Genomic DNA, 15,097 nt, shown 5'->3' with positions numbered 1-15,097 from the left:
TCACAGCTGCGGTGCTGCGGGTGACTTGAAAGCCCGCAGATGCTCGCTTTCACCTGCGCTCTGCCTACAGCCTAACGCAGCACATACACACACACGCACAATGTGTTATTCGTATGAGTCGGGTGCAATAAATCCCTACTTCTGTCGGAAAAAAACCCATGATCAATTAATGGACTCGTCTCCTCCCACTTCATATTAGAAAATTGCATCATATTTCCACCATCACCATTGTCTCCATGTGTTTTAAACGGAACACTCTCAGTGCGACAAAACTTTCAGCAAGGAAGGATGCACGGGAAGAAGATGCACTAGGATTTATAGGCAGTAAACAAGTTTTTTAATTGTGAAGCGAGCAATCATTGCAAGGACTGTCGTGTACACATCTCCCCAAACGATAGACAGAAAAGTACAGTCGTCTAATACCAAAAAAACATTGATCTGGAGTTTCAGTGTTCTTTCCCTTAGGGGTCGTGCCCGTTTCTAACGAATACCTGCCCCACAGAAGTCGCGGATGTTGTGCATGTCAGCAAACTATCCGGAGTGGCCTAAACTGTCGCCTCTAACTTTATTTGGTTTGCCTACCAACATAAAAGCGGGGAATAAACCGAAAGCCCAGAGACAGGGTATCGGAGCTCACGAGATAAAGGGAGCTATCAGCAGGGAAAGTTTACACAGAGAAGGCTCCCAAAGAAGCCGGGGTTAGTGTGTTTTAAGGACTAGGGCTGGATTACACGGGCTGGGGTGGGGGTATTAGGAGGAAATCCCTTTCACTGATCGCCAGCCCCACGCGCGGAGCTGCCTGCCTCCCTCCCGCGGCCGGCAAGGTGGGCTGCGCCTCCGCGCCCCTGCAAGGGCCGGCGCCGGGGCCGCTCCGCCGAGCGCAGCACGGGGCGGGGGTCGGCGGGTCCGGGTTGCGAAAAACATATTAGAAGAAAAGGAAAAAAAAAAAAAGAAAAAAAATAGGAAAATAGGAAAACAAAACATAACGGTGGAGGTGACCGCAATAGCCGCTGAAGGAGCCCGCCCCCCCCCCCCGCCCCGAGAGCGCACATGCACAGCGCGGCGCGGAGCCGCTCGACAGGACAGTGCGCACACTGCGGGCCCCTGCGCGGTGCTGCGCCGCGGCCATCGGCGACGGTGGGGTACATCCTAGCGGCGGCTGGCTGCCATGGGAGCGGGCTGGCCGCGCTCCGCACCCGCCCCGGCCGAGGGGGAGGCGGGCAGGAACGGCCGCGGGAAGCGGCAACTTGTGGCGGCGGCCGGGGAGACGGAGCTGCTGCGCGGCGGAGGGGCCGCCCGCCTCCCCGGGGGACGGACGGGGCGGGAGGGACGCGAGTCGGCGGGACGGGTGGGGGAGGCTCGGCCCGGCTCCCCGGCAACTTGAAACGCGATAAGAGTGGAAAGCGGGGGGTGGGGGGGAGGGAAGTCTCTCCCCACCCCACCCCCCTCACTTTTACAAAAAAAGGGGGGGCCTGGGAGAAAAGCCGCTGTTGAGAAAGTGCGTGCGGAGAGGGAGGCTCGGCGGCGGCGGGGAGCGGATCGGGCTGCGGGGCTGGGGGCAGCCCCGGCGGCAGCCCCGGCAGCGCGGCACAGGAGGCGGAGGAGGAGGAGGAGAGTAGGAGGAGCTGCCGTGTGACCCGCTCCTCTCCCAAACTTGAAAGTTTATCTGCCCGAAATCAAGAGCGGCCGCGGTGCGCGCAGCGCTCCTTGGCACGGAGCGGAGGCAAGAGACCGGCGGAGCCGCCGCGCAGGGAGCAGCTGGCGGCGCCGCTGAGAACGAGGCAAGGCAGGGGAGGGGGCATCACCCGGCGACAACAACAACAGCCACCCCCACCCCCCAAAACTGGGAGACGATCCATACTATTTGCTGGACACCAAGGACTTGCTCATCGGCGCACACGCGAGCCCGCTGTCATTAGCTAACAGGACACACGGCTGAGCCTGGGGGGGTGGGTGGGCGGAAGGGTGAGGAGTGTCACAAAAAGTCATTACAACCTGAGAGAGAGAGGGAGAAAGAAAAAAAACTTCCTACCAATGGACAACAGGAAGTGACCACCACCACCAACGGGGAGTCTCTGCTTGGAGAAAGAAGCTGCAAGACAAAGAAGAAGGAAGGAGAGGTGAAAGACAAAACTGCCCAAGGTCTTCTGCTTGTGCGTGCGTGCGCTTTCGAGAGCGGAGAGAACAAAAGTCAGCCGGGAAGGGGAGACAGAAAGAGCGACGGGAAAGGAGACAGGATGGAGGAAGAGCTAAAGAGAAGCATGTGAAGATCAAGGCGAAAGTGCAGTACAACGCCGAAAAGGAAAGCACACCGAAAAGAAAAGGAAAAGGCACACACAAAAGTTTCTTTTCCTCCTGGGAAGAAATTACTCACACACAGAAATCAGATGCCTTACAGCTCAACTTCTGGGGAAAGCGAGACCGAGAAAGCAGAGGACTCAGAGTGATGTGAAGAAAGAAAAGGGGGGGGGGAAAAAAGAGAGTGCAGAAAGCAGAGCGAAAGAAACTGAGAGACGGGGGGGAAGAAAGCACGACAGACAGAAAAGCGAAGATCGTGACCCTTCCCAACAAGTGAACCTTGCACATATGTTGTGTAAAGTGTGTGCAAAACAGATTCCCTCCTGCGTGGTGCGTGTGTGCTTCGCTGCTGCCGCCGCTGCTGCTGCCGCTGCCGCCGCCACCGACGCGGTCGGTGCCTCTCGCAGGCGGCGCTGCCGGTGCCGGGGAGACGCATCATTTGGCGGAGCGAAGCGGCTAATTGCGGAGCCCCGTCCTTCATTTACATATGCAGCCTGAGTCCGCTGGAGCCGCGCCAATCCGCGCTCGCCCCCAGCACCATTAATCGCCATGCATTATTCACAATCATAATTACTGAGCCCCATGCGCGCTGCGCGCAGCCGCCCCAGCCCGCCGCCCCGCGCACACCCCGCCGCCCCGCGCACACCCCGCCCGGCTCATCCCCCGCTCGCTCACCCGCTCACCCGCGCACTCACTCACTCACTCCCAGTTTAGCTGGCTGCTTAGCCTTGCCTTTTTTTTTTTTTTTCCCAGGGTGTTGGTTGCCTTTTCTGTTGTTTGTTTGGTTTGTTTTGCGACTCGACTTTTATTTGTGAACAGTTATTTGCAGTCCCCAAACCCCCTTCCTTCGTTCCCAATTCCTTCCCCCCTCCTTGCCACCTCCACGTCGCTGATGCCTCTGCAAAAAGCAGAGTCAAGACGGCTCAGTTAGCAGCATGTCTCGTCGAAAGCAAGCGAAACCCCAGCATCTCAAATCGGACGAAGAGCTGCAAGCAGAGGTAGTTTCTGAGCACGGTAAGGGCTCCCGTCGCTTCTTTCTCCTTCTCTCTCTCTCTCTCTTTTTGTGAGTGTGTTTCGGATGGAGATAGGTGAATTTATGGTGATGGTGAACATGGGAACGCAATTACTCTGCAGCGGGAGAACGGGAATTAGAGCAGCCGGGGGAAGAGGCAGCGGAACTGAGAACTTCGCAGTTTAGCCAAGTTTCTGCAGCCCACCCCCTGCCTGGGCAGCCCTCCCAGCAGCAACCTCCCGGCCTTCCCAGCTCTTTGATCGCGGCTGGGCTCGGCGGCGGGGCTCGGCCCTCCCTCCTCACTCACCCGGGCTGGAGCAGCTGCAGGAACGGGCGCCCCGGAGCAGCGCCTGCCTCCTCCTCCTCCTCCTCCTCCTCCTCCTCTCCGCTGCGTTCCTTCTCTCTGTGTTATTGGGTATCCCCTTTTCCCCCCCTCCTGCTCCCTCCCGGCGGAGGCTCGGAGCGGACAGAAGCCATGTTCCGCTCGTCCCACCGGCGGCAGGAAAGTTGGGGCGGCCGGGGCCGGGGTGCCCTGCCCGGGGCCGAGGGAGGTCCCGCGGGCCGTGGGCTGCCGGGCCCCGGGGCAGCCCCACGGCGGCCGCTGCCTGGGGATGCCCCCGTGGCCCCGGCTCGCCCGCCCAGGCTGCGAGGGCTGCCCCGGGCGCTCCCCCCGTTCGCCCCGGGGGACCGGGGGGGACCATGGTAGGAGTGGGCAAGGCCGCTCGGGTGCGCGGGGCCAGAGGAGTTGGTTTCATTATTTTCGAGAGGATTCAACAGCAGCTTTTAGCCTTCCCTCCTGCGCTGCCTTCACCCCTTCACCTCCTGGCTCTGCTGTGACTGTAATTATTATCAGTGGTAGGTGACACGGAGTGCCACCACCGCCACCAGCCCCTGTCGCGCCGGCTGTAAGCAGTGGGAAAGGGTTATTTTCTCGCCCATCCGCCATTCCTCGCTTCCTCCCCACACGCAGGCACACGCACACTTGCTTTTATGCATCTGGGCTGCCAGGCTGCTAGTGAACAAGTGTCCAAAGCTGGGGAGATTTGGACTGTAATCCTGCTTTATTTCCACTTTGCTGTAATTTTCTTTTCGGGAATAGGGCTGCAGGGTTTTCTTCTTCCTTTTACCTTTTTTTTTTTTTTTTTTTTTAATTAGTTTTAATTTCCTTAGTAGTCCCTGGCACTGCTGCGGCATGCAAAGGCGCACCACAACCCATGCTCTCTTCTCATGGACTAAGTTGAGAGCTTCCACTTGAAAGTTTTTCTTTTCCTCTTTACACAGAGCCCACTGATTTCTTAGTTTCTGGCATAACCAAGAGGGATCCCAAATGTTTTCTGCTTTCTGTGTAGGCCTCTTGCTCCACTATATTATCTCCTCTCTCTCTCTCTCCCCCTTAGAAAAGGAAAACAAAAAAGTCCTTCTTCTGCTTTAAAACTATAATTACTCTTAGGTTGCATCTGTGGGGAGAGAAAGGCAGCAAAGTTGAAGCTTGAGGAGGATTTTGACTATTGTATCTGAACTTTACAGCCCTGAAGCTTAAGGCAGCGTGAATCCACTTCATAAGGTTAAAACATCTGTCAGACTGGGAAATTGTTAAGCCTCCCACTCCTTCCCAGGGTGTTTGGGGAGGCAGGGAGCAAGTCCCACACTGTCCAAAGCTGCTAAGGGGGTTCCTGCCACTGCTCCAGGAAAACCCACTTGGGTTGACAATAACAGGCACACAGAGAAATGCTTCCTTCTGTCACGGTGGAGGAGCAAAGCTGTGCATTTTCAATTTATTTTTTTTTCCTTAGGAAACTGTGGTAGTGTAAAATAAATTAATATAGACAAGCAGATAAGAATTAGTATTTTGTTATGAAAGCAAGATTTGTTGAGCCCATCTGTGTTAGGCTGGGCTCTAGGTCCAAGAATTTATCATTAGCATTATAAACTTTTACATGCTCTGAATCCATTTCAACTCAGGAAAATAAAACCCCACTACTTCATTATGACACTCCTGGTGAGTTAATAAATTGAAAAAAATTGTTAAACTAGGTTTTTGTTTTGTTTTGTGAATCTTATCTATGTAGCCATGTCACCCGAGATTAGAACAAGAGATATGCTAAAAAGAAACGCTTGCATATGGTGGGTAGATTAAGGACAAAGAATCTTTTTGTCATGGAAATGTTTTTTTTTTTCCCCTTTTTGGGGGGGTTTTGTTTTGTTTACTTCATCACATAGAATTTCTCACACTTGGTTTGTTTTGTATTGCCCTCAATGACTACATGATCAAATGAATGGATTTATTTCTGCCGAATGAGAAAGACAGTCTTTCCATCAAAAGGACTACATTGCATCCCAGTGAGGAATTTTAAAGCGTTATTATTGTGGTCCCTGAATAGCACAAAATCGGCTTTCACAGCAGCCCTAAAATGCAACAATGTAAAAATACTTTTCAGCCTTAGAAGGCTGTTATCAAAATGTACTATGTTTCCTTCTATTAAAACATATTTTAATTAATAGACTAAAATCCTTGATGGCTGACAATTAACGAGCTAAAGTTGAGTTTGCACTTTCATTTGAGAAATGTGAACAAGGTGGAGACAAGCTACAGGAGCAGAGGGCTATCTAGTGCACATTAGTGTAATGTAAATCATTTACACATTATATTAGGAAGCCTAATGATTGCCATACTTGAAAGCAATTTTATAGGCCAGATATAATGAGAGTTCCAAATCTTGTGAATTAAAACACTTCTTGTCAAGTCAGTGTTCTTCATTTCTGTTCACAGCTGTGATCAAGATATTGCTACAGTTCCTGGGTATATTTTGCAACAGGCCAAAAATAGTTCACACAGCACAAGAATATTTGTCATTTTAAGAAAGCAAACTGTTCAAGCAGTATTATTTCATATGTGTAGCCTTTTCGCTCATTTTGCTCCTTGTCTCCAAAGGAGGTAATGCAAGACTAAGCAAATGAAGCTTTTTATTAATTTAATGAAATCATGTTTACTATTGCCTCAAAATAGATTTTATAAAGTGAAGCATTTAAAAATTAATGTCCCATAAATGTAATCCTCACAGTGAAGGGACATTCATAGCAACAGAAAGAAACAGGGAAGTTTGGGGTGCAGGATGCAAGATAAACATTAGGCCGGGTTTTAAGTTGACTGGTCACAGCAGAACTTTCATGCTAATGTTATCACAAAAGTTTTAGAATCTAAACAAATAATTTTATAGCCAGCTTGGGCTACAGCATAACAAAACTGCATTCAAACAGGACATTATCATGGTGGTGAGAAACTGCTGGAAATCTGAAGACAATTAGTATGTCATCAACTACAGATACACACTCGAAATCGTTTGAAATTGTTAATCAAAAGTGAAATGCTAAAAATATATTTTTAAATAATTTTGAAAAGAAATGTTAACAAGCAGCTGATGGCGATATATTTCTTGAATAATTGCAGTGTAGAAGAGTGAACAAAAATACATATTAAAACCCCCACAACTTGAGGTTGCTAAATGAGAAGATCTGCTGGAAATAATTTAAAAACAGCAGCAGCAGGACTCAGATGACTGCCTGTAGAATACAATAATCTCAGTTTCTCAGTAAATGTAACGCATTGTAATAGCTGGAATTACATTTCTAATACACTTGCCTAATTCAACAGATTACAAATGAATCAGAATTGTAGATACAATAAGCATTCTTTGACACCATTTAATTTTAAAATTAAACCATATACATAGCATTTGTATTTTTAAGGTAGGGATAATAGGAAGTATTTTGTTTGTTTGTAGGGGTTTTGTTTGGGGTTTTTTGGGGGTTTTTTTTTTGGGGTTTGTTTTTTCTGGTTTTTTGGTTTTTTGGTTTTTGGTTTGTTTTTTGTTTTGTTTTGTTTTGCTTTGGTTTTGGGGTTTTTTTGGGGGTTTTTTGGTTGTTTTTTTTTTTTGTGCTGAAAAATGATTCCTAGAGTGTTCTGGTAAGAGTGATGATAAATGGTGCTTTGGACTTCTTCATGTGAAGTTTCTGGCAAAGATGTATTATTGCTTAGCCTGAGGTAGAAGGGATACCTTGTAGTGAACTATGTAAAAAGAGTTTCCTAATGTGCCTTTATCAGTCATTTAAAAAAATATTTGACCTCTTTTTTCTCCCACTCTTCATTACATAGAGTATAGTCTAAACTAATTGATCTGTTTCATCTTGGTAAAGTGGGAATGGGCTGTGCAGTTTTGGGCAGTTTGGTGACTGCACTTAGTGTTCTTGCGGAGTATGTACACAGACACACAGGCTCAGCCACAGCAAAGACACTGTTCAGTATGTAGTAGCCAGCCTCATGCAAGTGTGGTCACTCCATCTGCATATAGGGAGGGTTAAAACAAATTTGGGGGGGGGCATTCCTCCATATGAAATTGAGGTATTCTCTATTGCTTAGACACTGTTGCATTTTAAACTTGAGGAGTCACAAGCAGCCGTCAGCAAACATAAAACTTAGGTGATTTTTGCAAATATTTGTTCTGAGGCAAGTGTAAGAGAAGGGTTTTTGTTTTGACAAATAAAGGCCAAATTAGTATGGCTATAAATTGTCCCTTTGATTAGAAATGGTAATTGAAACTTTATATAAATACTTTTGCTGTTACAGTAGAGACTTCATGTTCAAACTATGTAACATCTGTGTTTGTGCAATTTTGAAAATACTCTGCACTGAATTATGTTGGACATAGAAAAATATTTGGAATAATAAGGAAACTACAGCAATCGGCCAATTTGCTGATGTATGTATAACAATGGAAGTAGACAAAACTGGGTCAGATTTTATCTAGTGATGCTGGTCTTGAAGTCTTACCATCTCCTGAGGCAGACATTAAGGCACTTTTTTCAGAGTGAGAGGGAGGAAATTTTGAAAGGTGTTTGTTTAAATTCTGTGTAATTAAGCTATTAATATGCATACATTTTGCTGTTGAAAATTACTTTTCCTTGCCTAAGACAGAGGAAAAGCTACAATTCAAAAAAACATGTGTCAGTAGAAAAAGTGTAAAAATAAACCAATTAATAAAGAGTATTAGTGCCATTTGAAAAATAGTCTGGGTCCTGGGAAGATTTTCCCGATATCTCTCCTTCATTTGATTTGTTGTCTGCCAAACATAGACAAGCATATCTGTTGACTATCCAGCAGCCAGGGCATGAGTCAATCACTTTTGCTGATAATAAACCAGGTCAGGCATGACATTAAAATAGTAAAGTACTGACACAGTTTCTGCAATAAAGCATATAAAAATAATTTATTTTGTCATATTGTATTTGTAAAATCAGAGTAATTGTCTACATTTTTTTTTCCAGAGGAAGCACTGGTAAATCTAATTCTAGCAGTACATTCATATTGAATTTTATATATCAATGGCAATCCTGTTTCCTTTGCACTCTTAAAATTTCCCACTAAATGTAGTGAAGGCTGTCCATTAATTCAAAAAAGGGAATTTAGGCCAAAATGTACTTTTAGGAGCTGGTTCAGTAATAGCGCCGCTAGACCTAGAGAGCATTTCTTCTTATCAAGGAAATACCCTTCAAAACTATGAAAGCCAGAAAGACAGATGTTTGTAAGGGCCAAAAAGAAAACCATAATGCAACATGTTTGAAAAATCTGTATATTTTGAGCTAAAACGTGAAGAGATAGAGAATTAAAGAGAGGGGGCTTTATTATTTCCTTGCTACATTTAGGGTGCAAAAAGCGAGCATACTTGAACAACATCCATTATTACAGTGTAAGGTAAATCTTTACCAAAAAACCCTTCTGAAATGCTTATTGCCGCTTTCTAACACTGGCGCGAGTGGTTCCTCCCCCCGCACCCCCAGTTTCACCACTCCCTCCGCCAGAAACCTGAAAGCTACCACAGGTTGCAAAAGAAACCCCGGGGATATTTCCAAAGTTGGGAGCCAGGGAGGGAGGCGCACCCCGGGCTCGGGCTGAGCCCCCGCAGCGGGCCGGGCGCCGGCGGGCGCTGCGCGGCTGGGTCGCTCCGCGGGCGGCCGCGGGAGCTGCGCCGGGGAATGCCGGCCAGAAGGTGGGATCGCGGAGCGCCGGAAAGCTTCCCCAGGTCTCCTCTCCCTGAGGGTGGGTAGTTAGAAGTGCTTTGACAAGGCTTGCTGATTTAACCTTTGCCTGCTTTGCCCTGCCAGGGGTGGCCACTAGATGTCAAGCTCATAATACAATTAGTACATCTGTGCAGTTGACCTTGGCAGCACGGCTTACCACTGTTCTGTTAAGTGTTAACACTGAATTTGAGTGTTAACTAGAGATCCCTCGGAGTTTGCTACATGCGGTACAGCTTATCAAATACCCATCTAGCTCAGCACAAGTGTTTACAGTCCTTAAAGTAGGAAAAAGGTTTTCTTTTGTGAAGCCCAGCATCTTGAGCTACTTAATTAACCCTGCAGGTGCTGCTGTATTTTTGTTCCAGATAATCAAAACTGACTCATCATTCAGCGTTTCAGGAGACCTCTTCTCCTGGTACCATTCGATAGCTTTCATTTATGAATTTGTTGATGCACTAATGACCCCAAAAGCTGGAAATGAAGAAGGCTAGAGGATTGGTCTGTATCGTTATAGCTTTGCCATCTTGGGCAATACTGCAGAATATGGAATGGTGAAAGACCAAAATGACTGTGCTGCACAACGGCATCGAACTGCGCCAGGTTTGCTCTTTCAGGTACTCCTGGTCGTGAGTAATTTTACTCAAAGGAGTCCAGAACTTGTAAGTTCAGTTTTGAGATACCTAGGAGATGCAGGATTTGCCCCTTACATTGGCTCTTTGTCTCGCAAGCCTCCAAAATCAAATTTGTCCTCCTTTCTGTGCTTGTTCAAAAAGTGATTGGCTTCATTAATTCATGCAGGGTGTTAAGAGTTGTGTAGTTTAAGGTGTAGTTAATTATGCACTTTCCAAGGAAAGCAGAATCTCTATGAATCAGATGCAAAATCTCCCTCTTTCTTCTAGTTTATTTGGTTTGGTTTTTCTTCTTTTTCTTTTTTTATATCAGCTGTGTTACAAGCATTTACCTCGATTTTATTTTTTTTTTTAGGATTCCCAATAAAACTTCATGCATTCCAAATAAACTTAATTCCCAGAGACACCCTCATTATTTGTACACGAATTCTGCCCAACCTGAAATTATTGTACCTATGCCATAACAGCCAATGGAGTAGCTGTTTATATGACTTTGAAAAACAGCACAGGTCTTATTTAATATGATATCTTGCGCAGATATTACAAACGATTTGTGAAGCTTGCATCTGTTCCACATCTGCGTCCACAGAGAAAGGCCCCAGTGTTTGATACAGTGAAGTGCTTCGCTGCACAGATTAGAAACTGCAAATGTTTTAACCAGAGTACAGTTAGTGCCTGTGCCACAGGTGGCTGTTACTCAACAAATTCTGAGATTCAGGCTACTGAATAGAGCAAACCGAGTGTGCCAGGTCAGCCCCGGGTTTTGCATAGCAAGAGTGCCCTCCACTGTTCAAATCCATACTAACAGCTTTTGTGGGCTGAGAAAAAGGACAGAAAATTTTTCTTTTGAGTCTGGAATTTCTTCTACATTGTTAAACACAGTAGGGGTCTCTATTTGTCTCCTCCTGTTTCACAGCTTGGGCTCAGTATGTGATAATTCATCTTTCTTTATGGGATTCAAAGCTATCATAAAGAGTTAAAAAGAATTAATTTGCAAGAAAATAAACGTGTTCTAACAATTTAAGAAAACTTTCTTTAACAGCTCCGTCAATTGTAAGAGATGATAGAGCTAAGGAAAAAGTAGTACTGTTCTTCTCCAGAATCAATATGTTGCTACAAGGCTACTGTTTCCAAACTAATATAATTTTAAAAGAAATTTATGGAGTTTTTTTTAGCGTATGTTGTTACTTTATGTAATCTGTGCTTGAGGAAAAATAAGTATTCTGATGATAGGAGTAGTAAATAGTTGTCTTGTATCAGTGCACTAGGCTCAGAGTTTTGTTTATAATAATGCTTGTTTAAATATACAAAATGCTGTGAGTTGCACTTTGAAATGATTATTGGATTTGCATGTGAAAGCATTTTATACATCTGTCTTACTATTATAGTTAGCAGATATTTTATCTTCAGCTGATGCTAACATCTACATTTTTTCTGAAACTTCTTCGCAGTTTCTACTCTGCTTCTCAGTGCTTTTTTATTTTCCTGAAAGAAATTACTACATTTAGGAAATATTAATTAACTCTCCATTATGGAGCTCTGAATGTAGAAAAAAATAGTAATTCATACAACATGCTTTCATGCTTTCACTTGTATTATTGTGTATAGTCTAAAAAGAAGCTTCAGAAAATATGTCACTCCCACATTTGTTGGATTCCTATTTGTTTGAATGCTTCAGGAAGGTATCAGCAATTTAAAATATGTGCAAGCCTAACGAAACATTAGGCTCTTACTTAATTTCTCTTACTTAATTTTACCCAAGTAAATCCCACCTAATTTGAGGATTTCATGACACAGAGTAACAGAAAAAGAAAATACTGAATAATCACAGATAATTTTATTGTAACAGTCCTTATTTAATGTAATTGAAAAGGCTCTTTTCAGTTAATTTACTTGTGTGGAACTAGAGCTGATTTAAGATGGGACAAAATGAAAAGATTCTGGAGCAAAAATTAAACACAGTATTTGGTTGGGGCTTTTTCCACACTGGAAGCAATTAGTTCTAAGAAAGGAAGGATTTAATAAGCAGCATACATTTTAAGATTTAACCTGACTAGCATGTGATGCTTAATTTCAGTCTGTTCCATAAAAGTAGACAGCACCATTTTTGAAGCACTTATTTGTTATATTTTCCCTTCAGATCATGTAAGAAGTTCTCCTCTCACACAGAGGAGAAAGATCTACGCCGGCAATAAAAACTCAGAACTGCTAAAGCCAGGTTTACAAATCCTCAGTGTGTGTAATCTGCAGTTGTTGGATACACATTTGAAGTGACTTATTTTTCTCAGCTCTGAACATTTCCCAAAGGTGACTGAAAGAGCCACAGCTCCGTTTGAGCCATCTCCCTTCTCCTTGGGCACTGAGGAAGCAGGCCAACACTATCTTCTTTGCTCCTGCCTGAAAAGTGTTTGGCAGGTACACTTAGTTAGGGTCACAGAGCAAAGCCTCCTGGCATCAACTCCTTGTTCTCCCCTCACTGAGTCTCCAGAGCACCTGAATGGCTTCACCCCAAAGTGCCTTTCTCAAAATGCCTTTGTCTGAATTTCTGTGGGCTAATTTTAGGGCCAGACCTTGGTGGTACAAAGTGCCAGCGCTGCTGGAGCCACCGTGGCTCCGTGGTCTGGTACCTGCTCAGGAGCTCGCCTCAGGTACCATCTGAGAGATGCTGCCTGAGATTTTTCACCTGTTTTCACAAGGGAAGCTTGATGTGCTGTAATTCATCTTGCATCCCACAGCAGCTTCAGATTAGTGTGTTAGCTGTTAGACTACTAATGAGAAAAAGAAAATAACCGAGAGGTTATTAGTGGCTGAGATCCTGACTGCTTGACAAAACTCCCATTCAACACCTTTTGTGTAACTAAGAACTGCAAAATTCAACCAATATCTGTAAGATTAAGCAAGTGCTCGTTCAATTCCGCCAAAGTCCTTGAAAATTTTTACCATATCAGATCCTCACTGTAATAACAAAAAAAAATATTGTTTCTCTTCAGGAAAATTTAAAGGAAAGAGACTAAGTTCTTCACAACATAACAAATTCTATCACTTTGTAATACACCAGAAAGTGAAAACAAGCTATAAAGCATAAATAAATGTGGAAAAATTCTATGTTTTCCTGGAATAGACATATTCTGTGATTAAAATACCAAAGTTAATTTGTAGCTTAATATTTTTGCATTTAACATTTTTAGTATCCTGAATTAGTGATTAAATTTTGGTACAGATTTCTGTCATTCATAAAGTGACTGAGTTTTAACAAAGAATCAAAACCAGCCTTTCATGTAGAATGCTTTTAAGCTTTACTCCCTGTTGAATTCAGTGAGGACTTACACTTCAAAAGCAACAACAAATACAGTGCCTTTTAGTGCTTTCATATCAGTACATACTACTGAAAGGGATGCTAGAAATTGCACTTGTGAAATACGGAGACAATGTCCATTTGTCCAGTAGAGGTATATATTGCAAAATATTTATCAGTTGTTATTTTTTGTCTTTCCTGTTTTACCCTTCGAAGTGCTTGCTTGCATGGCTAGTTTGTACTCTTTCAATCCTATTAAATTCAGCACTGTTTCAGATGTGAGTAAAGGCTACTCCTTTGAGTAGGACTTGTTGGATTGAGACCACAGGCTGTCATTCTGTGAAGCATCTTAGTAGCCTCAGCGTGCTGTGTAGGAAAGTACCATCACCCATGGCAAAGTAGCATTTACTTTCATGCCATTTGTGTCACCTACTTGCCTGCCTGTCTCAGGAAGTGAAGCTTTGAGAGAGATTTGTTTGATTTTTTTTTTTTAAGCCAGAATAATTTATCCAAAATGGAAAGTATTGTGATGAGATTCATAGTATGTCTGGTTTGCAGTTGAACTGGAGGGAAGAAAACCCCTAGCATATCTTTGACATTATTTGAAATATTTTTCTAAAAGAGTCCCTAACTATTTCAAGGCAGATGGATGATGAGGTAAATGAACTTGGATCAGTCATTTGAAAAGTATTCTCACTATTTTTAAGGTATGGGAGTTGAGGGAAGGAGAAATGCAAAACAGAGCTGTAGGTCCCCACTTTGTACAGGCAGGAGCCTGGTCCCCCTGGGACAGCACAAAACTAACCATTGATTTCATTGAGAGCAGAGCAAGAAATCCAAGAATCCAATAAATAACTATACTGCTGCATTCCTCATGTACTTTTTCACAAATTATATTTCAAATGTAAACTGCTGTTTCTTTGAGTTTGAGAACAAGTACACTAGCCAGCTTATTATTTTGAAATGCTGAACAGGCCCACATCGATACCTCCTGGTAGTGGGCACCAGTAGTTAAGGTTGCTTTGGAAAGCTCACGTGTTATACATACTAGCTTTGATACATGGAGATCATGAGACTGTCTTCCAACGCATAAAATAATACCTGTTTTGGTCGTAGATGTTCACATTTGGGCTTAGTGATCACTATACAGTGTCTGAAATAATTAGCTTTCCCGTGTTTGATCAGCTCATTCTAGATCAGAGGACAGCCATATTTGAATGGCTATATTGCCTGAATCCATCACTAATTACTGAAACCTTTTGTGTGAGGTTTGCTTAGAGAAAGCTCTCCTTAAACAAAAGAATACCGATATATAGATAAAAGCTGGAAGGGGAGCTACACAGTTAGCAGCTTCTTTAAGGATCAATCCTCCTTTGCAATCACTTAGGAGCAATATTGGAAGTAGCAGCTGTAATAATAATCATAACCATAATCATGACAACAACAACACTCAACTGTTACCTGGCCTGCCAATGTTTGGAAATCAGCACTGGAAAATGATCCCAGTGAAAGCCTTCGGAGAAACGACGTCTCTCTCTGCAGGGTCAGTACTACCAATTGGGGCACTCCACAGATTCTGAGCAAAAACCAGAGAATCTGTCCCCCCGACTTTTAGAATGCAAATCTGTAATGTAAATAAAGATTTGTTTGAGTTGTCTTAGTTCAGAAAGACTCAGGAGAGAGGCAAGCGTGTTGGGTGTTGGAGGCTTTGCTGGTCTGTACTCTGCGTGCTCTCACTTTGCGAGAGCTGGAGCGCACACTGAAAATGTGGTTTGGAAGCCTGTTTTT

At 44.3% G+C, this 15,097-nt stretch overlaps 1 protein-coding gene across 2 annotated transcripts in view; it reads left to right on the top strand.

Moving 5' to 3' along the window:
• The first annotated feature begins 1,068 nt into the window (after positions 1-1,068).
• Positions 1,069-15,097, top strand: part of SALL3 (spalt like transcription factor 3) — a 24,541-nt gene continuing 10,512 nt past the window's right edge. Inside the window, exon 1 of one of the 2 annotated variants that reach the window (XM_038128833.1) lies at positions 1,069-3,312. In XM_038128833.1, coding sequence (XP_037984761.1) covers positions 3,234-3,312 — 79 coding nt within the window. In that variant the 5' untranslated portion in view covers positions 1,069-3,233. The remainder of the gene's footprint in view (positions 3,313-15,097) is intronic. The other variant, XM_038128832.1, reaches the window with a different exon arrangement.

Source organism: Motacilla alba, chromosome 2 (genome assembly GCF_015832195.1).
Source record: "Motacilla alba alba isolate MOTALB_02 chromosome 2, Motacilla_alba_V1.0_pri, whole genome shotgun sequence".
NCBI lineage: Eukaryota > Metazoa > Chordata > Aves > Passeriformes > Motacillidae > Motacilla > Motacilla alba.
Note: the sequence above shows the minus strand (reverse complement) of the source record. Positions and strands in the feature narration are given on the sequence as shown.